The following is a 21,094-nucleotide window of genomic DNA, read 5'->3' as shown; positions in this document are numbered from 1 at the left end:
CTGGTTCTTCTTGATCCTGGAGCTTAACATAATATGCAAAGGAGAGAGCCAGAGACAGAGCTAGAGAGTATTAACACATGTGGCCAAATAATAAAGGTGACTATCTTTCAGCTGTAGGAAGGAAGGGCATACACAACCATGACATTCAGCCAGTTCTTTTTCTTTCTAGAAGGTAGGAAATATATGATGTGTATATGATGGAGACTGGTTGCTTTTAACTGTCAGGATAGGGGAAAGAAGCATCACTCTAAAGTGAACTTGGAAAAACAGTAAATGGATTTCCATTTCCTTCATTAAACATGTAATCCTGTATTTTGTTTCCCCTCTGTGTCTCTCTGATATATTTGCCTCTGTCCCAGTTTTGCTCCCCCCAAAAGCCTTTTTGTCCACTGTGGCATAAAGGGTAAAAGCCACAAAGGACCTTTCTTTGGCCATGTCATCTCTTCACTGCCCCTTGGCTTACACTGTGTTTGTGTTTTATTCGCAGGTCTGTGGCTGTCCTCTCTATTGGAAAGCCCCCATGTTCAGGGCTGCAGGGGGAGAGAAGACAGGATTTGTGTCAGCGCAGCCTTTTATTGCCACATGGAGAAAGTAAGTATGTGAACACTTTCTTTGAGGCTAGGTCCTCATGACATGCTTCATAAAGGTCATTTATTTTGTTCATTAATTTTTTCCTTTACCCTTTATTTTAACAAGTAAAATTCAATGATTCTCAGCCATTTATACCCACACACAAATTCTTTTCATAAGCCTTTATCTTATGTTTCTAAGCAGTAAAATGGATCTTCAGAAATACCACTTTAATAACTATTTGATAGTTTCTTAGTTTTACTTTTAAATTTGGGTCTTAGGATTTGACTCTTGTAGCAGTGACATAAGAGCAAACCACATGTATCACATGAAAATGTAGCTTTCATTCCCATATAATTAATTTAGAACTGTATCTAGTTGATTTATTTAAAATAATTGAATTCTAATAAATTTTAATCATTACTTTTTGAAAGCTCCAGGTAAGGAACAAATAGTACATTTATCAAAAGATTCCTGGATTTTAACATCTTTACAAGTTTTCTTGAATTCAGACCCAACTTTCTTCTTTCTTCTCTCCCCACTTTCTTCTTTAGAAGTTATTTCTTCATATATTTATATATTTTAGGAGCATGTCACAGCTTGCTCCTTCTACCTATTTTATCTGATCATCTTTTTTTATATACATTCCTCTCACCTTTTCTGGGCGAGATTCCCTTCCTGGTAAACTGTAGTATCATCATCATCATCATTATTTAAAATCCACATATAATAGCAGCAGAATTCAGCTTACAGATGCCTTCTCATCCCTTCATGCCACCTAAAAGCCCCTTGTAGTATAATTCTTAAGAACATAGTAGGTGGCCACTAAATGTATTCTTACTTTTTAAAATCTAGCAGTACATTGAATTTACCAAGTTCTTCATGTATTACATTAGAACTAAAGTAATCAGAGTGTATAAGACTACCAGTTAATGAACTTCTTTTGAAGAATAGCACCAAAGCTAAAAGTTACAAATGATTCACCTTTTCCAGGTGGATTTTAGTCATTTTGTTACAGGGAGTAAGTAAGTCTAAGTTATCCAGCTACCAACGACTAAAAGAGCCTTAGGAGAATCATTTATTCCTCATAAGCCATAAGGATAACACTCCAAAGTCAGTGCCATTGTCACCGTTTCACCTCTTATATATCAAATGGAAAACTGCTGGCTAAAATCTACAAATGTTTTTAAAATGTGTGGATAAGCAGTCCTAAGAGGGAATTAATTGGAGGCTAGAAATAGGAGGGAAAAAGAAAAGAAAAGAAAAGCCATAACCCACTAATTAGCCAGGAATAAACCAGAAAAGGCATTAGCATTTGCCCTTGGAGTATTTCTGGCAGAAGCTGGGAGAAGGAAGAAAATAGAGCCTAGAACCTGAACAGTAGGGAGGTTGGCTTTGTTTCCCTCTCTTCCCCACCGTTTAAGTCAGGACTTCACCTGGGTGGTCTAGTTGTATATCATTAATTACTTTTATTGTTATTTTAAATCAGCATATAACAGTAGCAAAATTCAAGAACTTGAAATGTGTAGATCTTCTAGCTTTCATTCAGCTAGCTTCTTTCAGGTTCTGAAAAGACCTCAGCTGGAGTGTGAACCAGGGGTAAAAAAAAAAAAAATAGAGATAATTTTTCAGAGGTGTCTTCAGCTACTGAGTTCAGCATTATAGGCAAAACCATCTAACAATCTGGGAAAACAGCAACAAGTGAATTATGATTGTTGAAGAGAAAACTTTCAGAAAGCTAGGAGACCAAAAAAAAAAAAAAAAAGAAAGTCTATTCTGCAAAAGATTAGAGCCAGAGAAAAAAACTGTAACTACTTATATTTTAAGTTATTTTTAATAATCTAGGACCCTATGATTGTGATCCTAAGGCTGACTACAGCAAAGGAAAACTGGTATCCAACTTGAAAGTAACAACCAATTTGCTTGTTTTATCTTAAGACTGTGTCACTAAGATAGGATGGACATTTATGTTGGTGGATAGAGCAGCAGCAGCAGCAGCAGCTATAACTGCCTTCCTCTATTGAGGTGAATCATTTTAATTTATCTCTAGGTAAAAGAGATTTTGGCAAAAGGGGAAAAAAGGCAAGCACAAGTCTTCATTTTAGGAACTGGAGGATACTACTTATGAGGTTACATAGTATGAGAAACTGTCTCTCTCTCTTTCTCTCTTTTTTTTTTTTTCCATTTAGAAAAAAATTCTATGACTAGATAAGAGGAATGTCTACTACCATAAAGCTTAATCTTCTGGCCTGATATAAAACGGTTGGGGTGCCCTCTAGCGGGAGCTCCTCTCTGAGCTCTTAAAATGCCTTTTAAAAGCCAGATGCTTTAAGGGAGACCCCAAGAATGGTTATTTTGGAGATTAAGCAACTAAATATGATGTTTTGAGTAACCACACTGACCTTGAAAAAGACATGTGTATGTTTTTGTAATATTTTTACAAATTGTACGCTTTCCATAAAGGAACTTGGACCAAACTATAGTATTTTAAACTTTCAAGTACAAAAAAAATAACTGGCAGATAATGATATGGAATTAAAGTATATTGACATACACATATATGTGTTGACTTCCAGTAATAGGCTCTGTATAATTTGGGAAAAAATTCAAATGCAAATAATCACTGCATAACAGGAAGTAATTTCCCTCCTGTCCCAATGCCTTCAGGGTAGATGCTTCCATCCACCTGTCTAGGTGATTTGCAGATAAATACCTAATGGGTTCTTGTTCCTCTGCCTCCTTTCTTTTCCTACTCTCCTGCCCATTTCATATTTCTACTCTGACATGTTTTTCTTATAGTGAAGACATTTTTATGGGAAAGACATCACTCCACATTTTTTTGTTTGAGTTCCTAGATTTACCAGCTTTGTGGTATAGGTTCTCTCAAATGGAGTCAGTAATATTGTTCCAATATTTTTATGCTTTACTCTCTCTTCCCTTTTTATGTCAACATGTCATTTGTCCATTAACAAAACAATATTTTATCTAAGAGCTCTAGAAGATACCAGTTTAGAATAGCTATGTTTACCTCCTTTCTCCTGCCATATTGAGTTCACCAGCTGCTAGTATTGACTGAAAAATCATAATTCACCTTTTCTTTGTATTTTATCTCTACTACTAGTAGCAGAAGACATGTCTGATTTGACTTTTCCCTTTCAGAGTATCTCTCACCTGTCACATCTGTGTGGGTTTTATTTAGTAGTGTTAGGCTTTCTTTTTAAAGGACTCCTTTCTGAAGACCTCACTGTCTTTTTATTGTGATCATCTGACCCACTTTCCAATCCTAAGAGGTTGTTCCTGTCAGCACCTACTGCACTGATCTTTTTCTGAAATGTATATTTAACTTTGGGGGCCTTGAGCATGCTGAAGATTGATAAGGAGGATAAATATAAATATCATACTATAGCTTTAATAATAACAAATGAAGCCAGTTAAGTGTACATCTATTAGTCAGATCAGAAACATTTTTTGAGAATCTTCTATGTGAAAGTTGCTGTGCTAGGTGCTAAGGGAAAAAAAGAGCTATAACTTTGCTGCCCTTTAGATGCCAGAGAGATCAAAGAAAGCTGACAGTACAGTGGTATATATAATATGTATAAATTCAATAGTACTAAGATCACTAAGGAATTTAGTTGTCAGAGAAGGCTTTTTAGAAGAGGTAGATTATTAGCTGGACTTTAAAGAATAGCCAGCACTCAGACGGCAGCGTTGGGAGGGGTGGTATTCTAGGACAGTAAGACAGTATGCAAAATGGCACAGAGACAATAATGCACATGAAACACTCAGAGAACAGTGGGTCAGACTGGCAGCCTTCATTTAGCAAAGTAGTACGGTAGGTAGATAGGCAGGCTCCAGCCTTAATTACAGAGGGCATTAAATATCCAATATAGACATTTAAAGTTACTCATATGGAGAAGAGCTACTGAACATTTTCGAAAAGGGGAATTATATAATCAAAGGGTGCTTTAGAATGAAGAACTGTCTATATAAGATGGGATGAACAGTGAAGCATGTAATATCCCTCTTCCCTTCTGGCAATCTCAGCATGAAATAATAAAACCTGGACTTGGTGGTGCAACAGAAATAGAAAGGAAGGAATGGTTGCCTAAAACATTAGAGGAACTATTCCTCAGGTCTCTAGTATTCCCAGCCTGTATTCTAAGCACTTAGTGGTCCAAGCTAGAAACCTGGGAGTCATCATGGAACTCCCCCCTTTACATCTTCCCCCACGCTCCACACACACACCTATCAACTGCTGCATCCTTTCATTTACCCACATCTGCCCTTCTCTCCATCTCCTGCTGCCAGTATCTATGCTCAGGCTTTGGGTTGAATTTTTGCTTGATATTTCTGAAGAACACATCTGGTCATGTCACTGTCCAAGTTAAAATTCTTCTATGTTGTAAGCTGAAGTCCAGGTATCTTGATCTAACATAAGAGGGCTCTCCAGGAGCCGATCCTGCATGCTCATGTCCCCTTCTCTTAACCACCCCAGCACTTGTAGTTGCCCAAATACCCTGTGCACTCTCACACCAGGCATTTGTACATGTGACCCTCTTGACACACAACAACCTTCTTTCCTACTTCCTCTGTTTAGGGAACCTCACTGGCCCTCCTGTGTCCTTCCATGACACTGCTTATTATTTCTGTTCTGGCTTTCACAAAGGAGTATAACCTCACTGGTGTAGCTCTCCCTAGGCTATAAGCTTCACAGAGGGCACAAAGCTGCTGCTTATTTTCTTTGTATCCCAAGTATCCTTGAGGCCAGATTCAATACCTGACATACAATTAGCATTCAATAAATAATTAAGGAAGGAAAGCAAATTTGGTAACTAATTAGATGTAAAGAACAAGGATGAGAAATAAGTTTAAAATGACTTGAAAATTTCAAGCCCAGATAACTCAGGATGGTTACCACCATTAACAAAAATAGACATCCATGGAAAGAACTCACTTTGAAAGGAGGTTTTAAATTTGTTTTTTGATATTTTGACTTTGCTATCAAAATGTATAATCCAAATGGAAATGTCCAGCAATTAGTTGAATGTGAGGAATTTTTGAAGCTCGAAATCCTAATATAGCATTCTTTTTTTTTTTTTTTAAGCCTGATCCTTCAAAGTCTTATTTCAAAAGCCCCCAATGAGGCTGGCCCTAACTATGTCTGCCAGTCTGGGCAAGCAGAATATTATGTCTCTTGGTACATAATGGTCCCTTCTGACTGATGGGTATCTCTGGAGTTCTGGTCCCAGGTGTTCTGTGCTAAACCTGAATGGACATTCTCCTACAAATGTAGTGTTACCTGCATTAGTTCAGTTGACTCTGTGGTCTCAGCCTCAGAACCATTCTACAAAAATAATATACCAATTTATTATTGAGCTTTTATTTAGATGTTTCTTTGACAAAATCAAGAGCATGGAAAAATTTCCTTCTTTAATCATTGAAAGGCAAGCACTTGATTCTTGATCTAAATGACTTTCAGATCAGACTGAAATTACCAGCTGTTGATGTTATAGCCATGTTTACTGTAGCCAACCTTCCTAAGCAGTTGTTTCTTATATAGGTTGCTGAATACTCATCATGATGATGCCTCTAAGTTTATCTGTCTTCTCGCAAAGCCCAGCTGCAGCTATCTAGAACAGGAGGATTTTATCCCTTTACTTCAGGTAATTTTCATTTCTTTTTTAAAAATGGGTTTTATTCTTAAAATATAGAAACTTAAAAGAAATAAATCTATGAAATTGAATCTAAAAAATAAAAACAAAATCCAACTAAATAAACGAGAATAGGAACAGAATCATAGGCATGGCATAATTGGTTGGTACAAACCAGACAGGGGGAAGTTAAGAGTAACATAGGAAAGGGTGAAGCCAAAGAACTTATATGCATAACCCATGGTCATGAACTAAGGGGGGGTGGGATTGCTGGAGGGAAGCGGGGTACTGTGCAGAGGGGAGCAAAGGGAAAAAAATAGGACTACTGTAACAACATAATAAAATATACTTTAAAAATTACCTAGAATTAAATGATATGAAATGAAAAAAAGAAAACAAAAGTGGATGGGATGGTAGGGAAAAGCAGAGGAGAAAAAAAATCAATGTACAAGAGATTTCAGTATTTCTTGAAGACAGAAAGCAGAAGCAGGTTAAGGAACCACAGCCCAGAATGAGGGACTGTGTGTGGGCTGCAGTGGAATAGTAAGATACTCTACTCTACACTGCTCATTAGGATCCCAGAGAGGCTGTAAACTGCTAGCCCTGAGCTCATTAGGCATGAAATTCATTGAAGATTGATATGTAGAAAAATTGACCAGTTGACTCCTTACCTGGTTCCCAAATATAAAGTATAACCTGGCACTGACTCGTAAGCATAATCAAACTGACAAATAATAAAGCATATTAAGACAAATTCCAGTAAAGGGGTATCCTAGATATTATCTGACCAATACTTCTCAAAACTGTCAAGGTTACCCTTGGCTGCTGTGCCTCAGTGGGTTGAGCACAAGCCTGCAAACCAAAAAGTCTCCAGTTTGATTCCCAGTCAGGGCACAAGCCTGAGTTGCGGGCCAGGTCCCCGGTTGGGGGCTTGAGAGAGGCAACCGATCAATGTTTCTCTCCCTGTCTTTCTCCCTCCCTTCCTCTCTCTCTAAAAAATTAATTCAATGTTCAAAAAAACTGTCAACATCATCAAAACAAAGAAAGTCTGAGAAACTGTCATAGCCATAAGAATACTAAGGAAGCATGATGGGATTTTAGATAGGATACTGGCACAGATAAAATACATTAGGTAAAAACTAAGGAAATGTGAATAAAGTGTAGCTTTTAATAATAGTAATAATAGTGAATCAATATTGGTTTATTAATTATGACTGTTGCTAATGTAAGATGTTAATAGGGGAAACTAGGTGTAGAGTATATAGGAACTCTGTACTATCTTCTCTATTTTTATGTAAATCTAAAACTTCTAAAAATAAAAGTATTTTTTTATAATTATATTCAGAGAGAGTATATAAAATAAGAATGCAATGTTATGAAAACAGAATGCTGCCACAACACTGCCACAAAAAAAAGAGCTATTAGAATTTAAAAATGTAAATACCAAAATTAAAATTGTCAACATAAGGCCTGGAAACTAAAGTTAAGGATATTTCTGGCAGCATGTGCATACATGCACCGCACACACAAAGAGAGAGGCAGAGAAACATAGAGGACCAATTCAAGAATTTCAACATCTAACTAACTGGAGTTTGCAAAGAAAGAAGGAGGGAAGGGAGAGAAGGAATTTATTTTTTTTAAAAAATGCAGAATTCTATACAGGATGGAGAGAATTGGGGAGATTGGAGTGATAGAGTGGGTCTACCCAATAGGTACCCACTGGAAATTTTGGAATTCTTGTTTTCCTCCTGGGGAAAACACAACACACCTGTGTAACCAGTGGCTGATCAGAAACAGAATATGACCCTGCCTCCCACCCCAGCCTCTCATGCTCCCTCTAGTCACTGCCCACAGAATCAAGTACAGAACACAAGTCTTTCGGTTGAAAGGAGCCACTGAGTGCCAAGCACAGTGAATTTTAAAAAGGCATACATAAACATGTCCTCTTGAAATTTTAGAAAAACACTGAGGAAGAGAAGATACTAAATGCTTCCAGAGAGAGAAGATCACCTTAATAGGAACAAGAATTGGTGTGGTGTTAGATTTTCATTGGCAACTCTGGGGAAGTGGATTTGAACTCAGATTTCTATGTCCTGCCAAACTATCAGTCGAATATGAGGTTACAATAAAGATATTTAAAAACTCAGGAAATCTGTCTCCTATTTTCTTTGAGGTTTACAGTTGTCCCTCCTTTTTACTTGTGGTTTTGCTTTCCAAAGTTTCAGTTAAACATGTTCAACCACAGTCTGAAAATACTAAATGGCAAATTCCAGAAATAAACAATTCATAAGTTTTAAATTGCAGGCTGTTCTGAGTAGCATGATGAAATCTTGTGCCATCTTGCCTGGATATGAATCATACCTTTGTTCAGTGTGTTTGGTGTATCCACACTGTATATGCTACTGGCCCCATTAGTCACTTAGTAGCCATCTTGGTTATTAGATCAGTTGTCATGCTATCACAGTACTTGTGTTCATATAACCCTTATTTTAATTAATATAGTCCCAAAGCCACTCACATAACTTTTATTTGCATAGCAGAAAACTTATTACAGTATATTATGATAATTGTTCTATTTTATTATTAATTATCTTTGTTAATCTATTACTGTGCCTAATTTATAAGTTGAACTTAATCATAGGTATGTATGTTTAGGGGAAAACATGGTATAATACAGGGTTTGGTACTATCCATGGTTTTAGGCATCCACTGTGGGGTCTTAGAACATATCTCTTACAGATAAGGGGAGAATACTCTAGTATATACAGCAGCAAATTAAGCAAACCAGGAAAGAGGAATGTATGAGATCTAGGAAAACATGGATTCAATCCAGAGAAGCACTGAAGTCCCAGGATGGCAAGTGAAGAGTACTGGAATGCATTTCAAGGGAACAGAAAAATTATTTCAAGAGATAGTGGCTCAGATTTGTCTATACTTGATAAAAACTATAAACTTAAAAACCCAAGATGCTCTATATGCCCAAAACACAAGAGACACAAAGAAAACTACATCAAGGCACATCACAATAAAATGGCTCAAAACCAGTAATAAAGTCTGAAAAGCAGCCATAGAAAATAGTCATATTTCACAGAGTGGAACAAAGATAAAGATGACAGCAGGTTTCATGTTGGAAACAGTCCAAGTCGGAAGACAGCAGAGCAACATTTTTAAAGTACTGAAAGAAAATAACCTGCAACCTAGAATACTATATACACAGTGAAAATATCTTTCAAAAATGAAGGTGAATTAAAGATTTTTTTAGACATAGAAAAAATAAAAGAATTCATCACCAGCAGAAATGAGAACAAAACTGGAAACATTATACTTTCTGACTTCAAAACATATTACAAAGCCACAGCAACAAAATAGTATGTTACTGGCATAATGACAGACATATAGACCTGTGGAACAGAATAGAGATCTCAGAAATAAATTCTTGCCTATATGGTCAGATATCTTCAACATGGGTGCCAGGAGTACACAGTGGGGAAAAGATAGTCTCTTCAAAAAATGATGTTCGGAAAACTGGATATCCACATGCAAAAGAAATAAGTTAGACTCTTATACTATATACAAGAAATAACTCAAAATGGATTAAAGACCTCAATAAGACTTGAAACTATAAAACACCTAGAAGAACACACAAGGGAAAAGCTTCATTACACTGGATTCAGCAATGATTTTATGGACATGGTAGAGAAGCATAGGCAACAAAAACAAAAATAGACAGATGGGACTACATCAAGCTTAAAAACTTCTGCACAGCAAAGGAAACAGTCAACACAGTAAAAAGCAGAAAAAAATATTTGCAAACATATTGGATAAGGGGTTAATATTGAGAATATATAAAGAACTCTTATGATTCGATATTAACAACAAAAATAATGATAATAACCTGATTTTAAAATGGGCAAAGGATTTGAATAGACATTTCTCCAGAAAAGATAAAATATCTAAGAAGCATATGAAAAGGTGTTCGACATCACCAAATAAGCAGGGGAATGCAAGTCAAAACCATAATGAAGCATCACCTCACACTCATTAGGATGGCTTTTTTTTTTTTTTTTTAAAGCAGAAAACAACTATTGATGAGGATGTGGGAAATTGGGACACTTGTGCACTGTATGGTAATGTAAAATGGTACAGCCACTATAGAGAGTAGTATGGAATGTTCCTTAATAAATTAGAAGTAGAACCAGCAATGTCACTTCTGGGTGTATGACCCAAAAAATTGAAAAAAATAACCTCAGAGATATTTGCATTGCCATGTTCATTACAGCATTATTCACAGTAACCAAGAGGTGGAAGCAAGCTAAAATATCCACAGTGGATTAAAGGGTAAAGGAAATGTGGTAAATATATACAATAAAATATTATTTAGCCTTTTTAAAAAAAGGAAATTCTGTTACATGCAACAACATGGACATCCCTCGAGGACATTATGCTAAATGAAGCAAACCAGTCACAAAAAGATAAGTACTGTGTGATAACACTTATATGGGGTATCTGAAGTAGTCCAACTCTTGGAGATAGAAAGAAGAATGGTAGTTGCCAGGGGCTATGGGGAGGGTGAGGTGGGGAGTTTTTTTGTGGGTATAGAGTTTCAGTCATGCAGGACTGGGGTTGAGAGTATCTGGAGAACTGTTGCACAACAGCACGCAAGTTGTTGACAAGTATTGTACTGTATACTTGGAATTGTTGGGAGGATGAATTTTATGTTATGTGTTTTTTTGCCACAAAAAGAAAAAAAAGCTAGGCCTTTCAGCTGGAACCACCATCTTCCAGTATTTCACCAAAATGACTAACACAAAGAAAAAGAGCTGTATGTTCTCTAGGCCTTATAGAAAACATGTAGGTGTTCCTTTGTCCACATACATGCAAATCTACGAGAAAAATTATATTGTAGACATCAAGGGAGCAGACACTGTTCAAAAAGGAATGACCCACAGATGTTACCAGGCAAAACTGGAAGAGTCTACAATGTCACCCAGCATTTATAGTGTGCAGTGTTGTAAACAAGTTAAGGGCAAGATTTTTGCCAAGAGAATTAATATACATATTGAGCATATTAAGCACACTTAAGATCTGGGATAGCTTCCTGAAACATGTGACGGAAATGATCAGAAAAAGAAGGAAGCCAAAGAGAAAGGTACCTGTGTTCAACTGAAGCGCCAGCCTGCTCCACACAGAGAAGCACATTTTGTGAGAACAAATGGATGGGAGCCTGAGCTGCTGGACCTCATTCCCTATGAATTAATGGTGTGAGAAGTGTAAAAAAATAAAAGACCTCTGTACTGTACAGAAAGAGAGAGGGGGAGGGAGGGAACAAGAGAGGGAGGTGAGAAGGAAGAAAGGAGGGGAAGGAGGGAGGGAGGAAGCTGAGTGGCTCTATTAATATCACGTAAAACGTTTAGAGCAAAAATGATTGCTGGGGAATAATAAAAGGATCAATTCAGATTATAACAATTCTAAATGCTTATGAATCTAATAACCGACCTGTGCTCTCAAAAATAAATTAAACAAATAGAAAATCAGTAAGGATATAGAACGCTTTCACAATACTATCAAGCAGCCTGACCTAGTTGATATTTATATTACACTTTACCCAACAACAGCAGAATAACAGTTATTTTACCATGGACACAGAATATTTACCAAGATAGAGCATATTCTGTGCCATAGAACAAATCTCAATACATTTTAAATATTCAACTCATAAGTATGTTCTCTGACCATAATGGAATTAAATTAGAACTAACACATTTGTGAAAAATTCTCAAATATTTAATAACTAAATAATACTTCTAAATAATTTATGGGTCAGAGAAGAAATCAAAAGGAAAATTAGGGAGTATTTTGAACTGAATGAAATAAAAATGCAGCATACCAAAATTTTGCTAAAGATGTATTTAAGAAGTGAGTTTAGCAAGGTTACAGATATATGATCAACATACAAAAATCAGTTTTCTAGCTATAGTAGCAACAAACAATTGGAAGTTGAAAATTTTAAAATACCATTTATAATACTACTCCAAGATATTAAATATTTAGACATGAATCTGACAAGAGAAGTGTATGACCTATACATTGAAAATAGCAAAATATTGCTGAGAGAAATTAAAGAAAATTTATGAAAATGGAGAGATAAGACTTGATATTGTTAAGATGTCAATTCTACATTAGCTTTGATTCTTAGAACCATAGTAGTGTTTTGCATACTTTCCCTCCAAGAAATTAATAAGGAATTAAAATCAACAAGGACCTGGTGAAAAAAAGACCCAAATAAAATATAAACAATAACAAATGAACTTAACTGTATTACACATGAATAACATAACCAAATTAAAGAAGATAAAGAAAGAAAAGGAAAGAACTAACCTAAATAATCTTGGAAAACAGTATTTTAACTGGATACTGTAAGACTAATGACAAAAGGAACTATACACAAATACTGTAAATATTGTACTCTAGTTAGGAAATTTCTCTCTCAATGCGGTATGGGTTGGCAATTCTGTAAGTTGCAAAGGAAAGAGGAAACTAGAATGAATCTTGTGGTATTGGATTGAAATCAGAGTTATCTGTATTATTACATAGTTTTAATATATAAAAATAGATATAGAAAAAACAAGTATATGTGTATGCATAGATTGTATACATACATATATTCCTGGCTCTGCTTGCTAAGAAGGCCCAAAAGCAATGACACCCTAGTAGTAATAAGCACACCTGCATCCACATTTGGTTTCTAAATACCATCCTACAATAAAATGAACCAAGGCTACTTGGAGAAAACATTGATTCCAGGACTGGAGCAAAGAAAATATAAGATGACCCTGGACCATCTTGTGATACCAGATGGGACATATCAAGAGGACAGAGGAACCTGCCTGATAGAGTTCCCAAATGCCAAAGCTATTATCAGTTTGAGCAACAAAATAAATAATAATAGTATTGGGTAATCCATAGAATAAAATAAATACCCATGAATCTTTACTAATACAAATTGAACAAATAAGTACATGAGAGAGAAGGGACAGCTCTTCCTTGTGGAAGAATTCCAGCTAACAAATGTAGAAGGAATGAGAGAAATATATAATCACTATTAGATAAAAAATAAAATATAAATGTCACAGCCACATTCCACCAATGGCTACTAAAATCAGTGGGCAAAAATTTGCAGAGTAATAGGATCTGACAGTCTCAAACAATCCCCCCCATGACATTTATCAATTATTAAGTGGAAAAAATAACTTTCTAGTGGCAAACCCAGAAGACATCACTTCAATCAAGTGTGTTCAAACTTAACACCACAAGATACAAGACATCAGTATTACATACTTCTTATATGACTCAAAAGGACACAACACCACTTCTGTGGTGTACCTGTGGAAAGTGTCACTTAAATCTAACCATGAGAGACCAGACAGAACCACATAGAGAGACTTCTACAGAATAACTGACCAGAACTCATTAAAGGTGTCAAAATCATGAAATACATGGAAAGTCTGTGGAGCTGTCACAAATTAGGAGAGACCACTGAGACACAATAACTAAATGCAGGACTTCCAGTCAAGGTGGAGGCATAGGTAGACACGCTTCACCTCCTCACATAACCACACAAAGGAATTACAGCTGAATCTCAAATAACACCCAGAACTGTCAGAACATCAAACTGTATGGAAGGCCAACAACCAAGGATTTAAAGAAGTCACATTCATCCAGACAGGTAGGAGGGGTAGAGAGGCGAGGAAATGCATAGTGGCACGGAAAGGTGGTGGTTGTGGTGTAATGGGCATGGGTGGTCCCACATTCACGAGTGGTAGATAAAAATCAGGAGGGATACCTTGGGACTGAGCGATACCAGCCGCAGGCCAGACTGCACAGCCCAGGGGTCCAGCACCAAGAAGATAAATCCCCATAACTTCTGGCTGTAAAAATCAGTGGGAGTTAGGGTGGCAGAAGAAACTGCCAGGTTTTCAGAAAACTTTTCTTAAAGGTCCTGCATGGTCTTAAAATGTATGAAAACCCACCCACCCTGGGATTCAACACCAGGGCAACAGCTGGGAGGGCGCCAGTTGCATATGGGGAGAGGGTGAAGTGACTGTAAACAGAGTAAGTGCCAGGCAAACGCTCAGAAGCCAGGCATTAATGGCAGTCCTCTTTCTGAGCCCTCCCCTCACCCCCAGAGCCACAAAACAGTGAAGCGGGTTGCCCCACCCTGGCAATTCCCTAAGGCTCCACCCCACACAATTTATGGGTGCCTTTTACCAGGAGTCAGAGCAGCTCTACCAAATACATGTAAACAAACACAGGGAGGCTGCCAAATTGAGGAGACTAAGAAATATGGCCCAAATGAAAGAACAGAACAAAACCCCAGAAAAAGAATTCAATGAAACAAAATAGCCAACCTGTCAGATGCAGTTCAAAACACTGGTGATAAGGATGCTCAGAGAATTCATTGGTTATGACAACAACATAAAGGAAGCAATGAAGGCTACACTAGGTGAAATTTAAAAAAATCTACAGGGTACTAACAGTGAGGTGAAGGAAGTGGGATTCAAATCAATGATGTGGGACATAAGGAAGAAATAAACATTCAACCAGAACAGAAAAAAGAAACAAGAATTCAAAAAAACGAGGGTAGAATAAGAACACTCTGGAACACCTCCAAACATACCAACATCTGAATCATAGGGATGCCAGAAGGAGCAGAGGAAGAGCAAGAAATTGAAAACTTATTTGAAAAAAAATAGTGAAAGAAACCTTCCCTTATTTGATGAAGGAAATAGACATACAAGTCCAGGAAGTCCAGAGTCCCAAACAAGTTGGACCCAAAGAAGACCACACCAAGACACATTATAATTAAAATGTCAAAAGCAAAATATAAAGAGAGAATTTTAAAAAGCAGCAAGGGAAATGCAGAGAGTTACCTACAAAGGAGTACCCAAAGAGTATCAGCTGATTTCTCAAAAGAAACTTTGCAAGCAAGAAGGGCCTGGCAAGAAGTATTAAAAGTAATGAAAAGCAAGGACCTACAACCTAGATTACTCGATCCAGCAAAGTTATCATTTAGAATGGAAGGGCAGATAAAGTGCTTCCCAGACAAGGTAAAGCTGAAGAAATTCATCATCACCAAGCCATTGTTACATGAAATTTTAAAGGGACTTATTTTAAAAAAAGAACAGGATCAAAAGCATGAACATTTAAGCCCTGGCTGGTGTGGATTGAGCTTCAGCCTGCAGACCAAAAAGTTGCTGGTTCAGTTCCTGGTTAGGGCACATGCCTGGGTTGAGGACCAGGTTCCCAGCTGGGGGCGCGTGAGAGGCAACTGATTGATGTTTCACACATCGATGTTTCTCTCCCTCTCTCTTCCCTCCTTTCCCTTCTCTCTAAAAGTAAGTATATAACATATTTTTTTAAACTATGAACATTAAAAAGGCAACAAATTCACAACTATCAACAACTGAATCTAAAGCAAACAAACAAAGCAAACAACCAGAACAGGAACAGCACCATAGGTATGGAGATCATTTGGAGGGTTATCAGCTGGGAGGGGGAAAGGGAAGAATGGGGGGAAAGTACAGGGATTAAAAAGCATAATTGATAGGTACAAAATAGATCTGGGGATGTTAAGAATAGTATAGGAAAGGGAGAAGCCAAAGAATTTAATATGCATGACCCATGGACATGAACTAAAGGGGGAATTGCTGGAGGGAAGTGGGTACCAGGTGGAGGGAGACAAAGAGGGGAAAAGTGGGGACAACTGTAATAACAAGCAATAAAATATAGTAAAAAATAAAAATAAAAATCTTGAATCCAGGTTAAAAAAAAAGGAACTAAATGCAGTGTAGGATCCTGGAACAGAAAAGACATTAAGGGAAAAGTGGGTAAAATCTGAATAAGAACTATATTGTATAAATGTTCATTTCCTAGTTTTGGTAATTGTTCTATGGCTTGTAAGTTGTTACCATTAGCAAGCTAGGAGAAAGTCATAGGGAATTTCTCTCTATTGCAACTTTTCTATAAGTCTAAAATCATTTCCAAATAGCCCTGACCTAGTGTGGCTCTCAGTTGGTTGGGCATTGTCATGCAAAGCGAAAGGTTGACGGTTCAGTTCCTAGGCAGGGCACATGCCTAAGTTACAGGTTTGGTCTCTGATCTGATGTGTGCAAGAGGCAACCAATCAACGTTTCTCTCTCACATGGATGTTTCTGCCCCTCCCTTCTCCTCTCTCTACAAATAAATAAATAAAATCTTTAAAAAATAAAAAATAGAAAGATACAATTATTTCCAAATAAAAAGTTAAAGAAATAGTAAAGGTCCATTGGTTTTAGACTCTGTTGATAGGTATGCATAGCTAAATTGTCTGAAGAAACAGAAAGAACTGATGTCTGTCAACTGATGACTGGCTAGTTAATAGATCATTTCTGTGTTAGCATTGCTGTTGCCTTCAGTTATTACATTAACAGTAATTATCTCTACTAGGTTCTCTAGGCTCATCCAAAGTGCTTTAAAAATCTGATTAGAAAATAAAAACAGTATTTCAGGGTTTTAATATTCTAATGGTAATCCATGAAAATAAGATTATTGGATTTTAAAATAAATTAAACCACATTCTAAATTGAATACCAATTTTTCCATATGGTTATTTTGATGGACATTAGCAGGCTCACACCTCATAGATTTTAAGCTACTTGGCTACATCACTATTTTTTTCTTTCAAAATTTCTTTTGTCTCTACGTTGAGAAAGAATCATTCCAGTCGCCTTGTCTCTATCGTCCTTTCTGGGTAAATTTCATTTAGCAACCTCTACCAAGATCTGTGGGATGAATTTCCCTAACATTCTTGATATATTACAGTACATACCTCTAAAATATTTGATTCACAAATCACCAAATATAGCTAAATTATATTTTAACTTTTTGTTGCAATGTATTATGCATACTGAAAAGCGCACATAAGTATGCTTGTGATAAAATTTGAATTTAATAAAGTATTAATTATAAGTTCATTGTTTAATATTCTAAAATAGCAAGTTTGCTCAACTGGCAGCGTATTCTACAGGAAGGAAAAAAATTCTGTAGGCATTTTAGTGGGATTTTTTTGTATGCTTAATGTAGTTTTGGCTTTGTTCTTTTTCAGGATGTGGTAGATACACACCCTGGCCTCACTTTCCTGAAAGATGCTCCAGAATTCCACTCCCGCTACATCACCACGGTAAGCTGAGTCCTCTTTTGTCTTAATATAACTTAATAACCAGGCTTTCAGATTCTTATACAAAAGGTAAACGGGCTATAATGATTATTTTATGTGGCAGGAAGGTGCAGTAAAGTTGAATTAATTATTTATATTTCCCTTCTAATATGTACCCAATGCTTAAGAGGTCTCTTGTATACAAAAAGTAAAGTAATATATTTATTCTCTCTGGTCTTATGAAGTAGACCTTTTGCTATGTCATAAGTATTGGTGCCCAGTTGATCTTTGGCATTTCATATAATACTGGAAAGAATTTTCAAGTCTTCCCCAGAAAAAGATGCATAAGTAGTACCTCAAAGTTAGGCATGGACTTGGTATTAAGAAATAGCTTGCGTGTAATCAGAAAACAAATCATGTAAGAATTAAAATAACATAATCACAGTCTCCTTTTTTGTGAGGTGGTCTCTCATTCCATTTCTCATGTACAGCCTCATTTGATCAGTCAATGGGAGGATATGAATTATGAGTGAGAGCACAGGGGCCTGCCATTCACACAGCAGCCACGTCAAGCATTCTCTGTTCTAGCCCCTAGATGATCTTTTGAGGAATTCCAAAGGTGAGCCCCACACACACCTCTCATTCACAGCCACACTCAACTCACGTGAGCTGGCCCTTGCCTTTGCTCAGATCCCCCATTAAATAGGGCTGTCTTCTCTGAGGAAGACCCTCTCATTCTTAGGCTACTTTTTGTTAGCCATGGATTTGTTGGGTTCTGTTGAGTTACAGACCATTGCTGAGTTTTTTTCCTCCTATAGGAACTTCATTCTTTGCTTTTACATTGGTTTTCATCTCATAAAACTTTGAGACTTTAAACCAAAAGGTCTCATTGTCATCTTCGACGGTCTCAGAAGTTATTTTTGCCTGTTAACCACAGCACTATATTAAATTACCTCCACCCCAATCACATGGGCCCAATCACCCTTCTTTCTCACCTTGATTAATTACAATTGGTCTCCCTTCTTACACCCTCATTGCCCTACAGTCTAGTCTTCACAAAGCAGAGCTGTCCTTTGAAAATGTAAGTCAGATCATGTCATTCCTCTGCTGAAACCCTCCAGTGGTTTCCCTTCTCACTCAGAATAAAAGCCAAAGTCCTTGCCAAGACTCTCCATAATCCCCTCTACACACCCTCTCATCCTCTACTCTCTGATCCTGTCTGTTGCCACTTTGCTGCCTGCTCAGTCTGCTTCAGCCACTATGGCCTCCTCACTGTTTCTGAAATATATCAAACCCACCTTCTGCCTCACATGCTTTGTTCTTATTCTTTCCTCTGCTGTGAATGTCCATCCTATAGATTTCCACAACTCGCTCCCTCACTTCATCCAGATATGTGCTCAGATATTTTCTTTATTATTGTGGCCTTCCTGATCATTCTCTGCCTTCCTCACTCTTCTCCATCTGCCCCCTCCCCTTGCACTCTCTCTTACTTTTTTCTGCTTTTTCTTCTTAGCTCTTATATCATCTGATATTTAATTTTTTTATTTGTTCATTGTCCATCTGGAACTTCTTTATATTTTCACTGCTGTATCTCCAATACCTAGAATTGTGCCTGGCACATAACAAATGAACAGTAAACATATATTGAGTGAATAGTGAAATTATTCATGCTTAAGAATTTTACATATTAACTCTGTCTCCAATCCCAAAGGGAATTATTGGGTTCTAATTAATAGTTGACAGTTCTATAAACTTGGGTTGTATTAATAGCATAATTTATAAAAGATCTTTGAAATAATTTAGTCCAGTTTTCTGCCAATTCAGAAAATGCTCTTTATAGAGGACCTTTTATTGAAATTTATTCTTAGAAAAGATGTTAAAGAACAGAATTGTAAAATAGAGATAAATTCTGTTTCTCTGCACTTTCTAGCTTGGTATTTAAATATGATGGCCTATGGTCATCTAACAGGTGGGCCCAAGGAATTTTTATGATTTCAGAGCGAAAAACCATGAAATACTTATGTTCACATATAATTCACATTTTCTGAGGAGTTCTGTTGTGTTAATTGTTGAACAAAATGAACTACATTGGTCAATTAACAGGATACAATTATTTCTGCAGGATATATTCATGGCATTTCTATATTATTACTTACCTTTTTAAAATTTATACTTAATTCTTAGTATTATACTGCTTTATCCCAACTCACAAAAATTAATCCATTATTCAAAGGTCGTCATTAAAGTGTAAAGTATTTATGATGAAATAATGATAATGGAGCAACCCAAAACAACATCCCAACACAAATAGTAAGCAAGATCCAGTTGAGAAGATAAAACATGAATCTGCATGTACTGAGATAAGTGGATATGCTGTTGGGGTAATCTACTACCATCCACAAAAGAAAAGTGCAAATAAAAAGTATCCCAGTGAATATCTGGAAACAAAATTTTATTGGACTGTTTATCTTTTCTCTCTAGTGCCTTTTGAAAGTTGGACAAATAATGACATGAAATCATTGAAACGTTTACATTATTTCAGAGAACAGTGAGTTTTTCTAAAGCAAATACAAAATAAGCTTTCTAGTATGAAATTAATTCATTTTGTCATTAGAGAGGCATAATTCTCTACTCTGCTGATGGCAAAGACAGATGAGATCACACTACTTCCCATGTATTTACAAAGATCAGCCTTAGAATTAATGACAGATACCTCAGAAAAAGCAAAATTAATTTATCATATGACTTTATTGGGTGTTATACAATGTCAGTGGCACACAGTATAGAACAGTTAATACAGGGTGGAGCAAAAGTAGGTTTACAGTTGTTCATATGGAAAATAATACAATAATTAATAAATAGTACAAGGATAAACTTTCATGTACTCACAACTGTAAACCCACTTATGCCCCACCCTGTATATTTTGTTTGCATGCTAGAGTTAATTCAGTTATTTCATTTTATGTTTGGAAGAAACTGCTTACAAAGTATGACTCAAACATCAGCTTATGTGGCACATACATGATGAAGAAAGGTTGGGTAACTTTTATTTTCTACTTATCACTGAAAGCCTATGCTATAGACAGAAAAGAGTTTAACTATTTTATGGCTGTTTTTAGCCTGGAAAGAGAGCACCAACCATGCGTACAGCAAATAAGGACATCACTACCCAAATAAGAGATTGCACCTAATATCACTTCATATTCTCCTTTATTTCTAGAGAAGAGTTGGCAGTGGAGGAATAAGCCACTTACTATTGAATGAAAATGAAAATAGAAATTGGAAATACTAGCAAATTGTAGCCCTTGAGCTTGCAGTTTTGCATGCTGTGCAAAGAAATTGCCTGTGAATAAGACTGCTTATCCTAACTGGCATATGCTGACTTTTAAGGAAAGACGTGCTCACATGAGTTTTTAAAATAAGTGATGAGATTGAAAATACTTCTTTATGACATTGGTGCTGGCAATAAAAAGATATTTCTGTGGCTTGCCCAGATGGTGTCTTAATGATGTATTCAGTGTCTTGATTGACCTGAATTCGTCATTTCTGGATGAAATGCCAGGATTTTAATTGTTGAGGACAAGGTACTGATATTTCCTGAGATGACTTAAACTGTGGTGGAGACTGCTCATCACTAACAGCTGGCCTCTTTCCCCTTCAGAATTTTTCCTCTTGACAG

General features: G+C 36.6%; 1 protein-coding gene across 2 annotated transcripts in view; it reads left to right on the top strand.

Annotated features, from left to right (window-relative positions):
* PPP2R3A (protein phosphatase 2 regulatory subunit B''alpha) overlaps positions 1–21,094 on the top strand; it is a 108,459-nt gene that overhangs the window by 28,260 nt on the left and 59,105 nt on the right. For both annotated transcript variants that reach the window (XM_090284298.1, XM_090284299.1), the window contains exons 3-5: positions 488–591; positions 6,131–6,233; positions 17,365–17,439. In XM_090284298.1, coding sequence (XP_090140424.1) covers positions 488–591; positions 6,131–6,233; positions 17,365–17,439 — 282 coding nt within the window. The remainder of the gene's footprint in view (positions 1–487; positions 592–6,130; positions 6,234–17,364; positions 17,440–21,094) is intronic.

Source organism: Furipterus horrens, unplaced genomic scaffold (assembly GCF_987537825.1).
Source record: "Furipterus horrens unplaced genomic scaffold, mFurHor1.1.pri manual_scaffold_7, whole genome shotgun sequence".
NCBI lineage: Eukaryota > Metazoa > Chordata > Mammalia > Chiroptera > Furipteridae > Furipterus > Furipterus horrens.
This window is presented reverse-complemented; position numbering and strand designations above follow the sequence as displayed.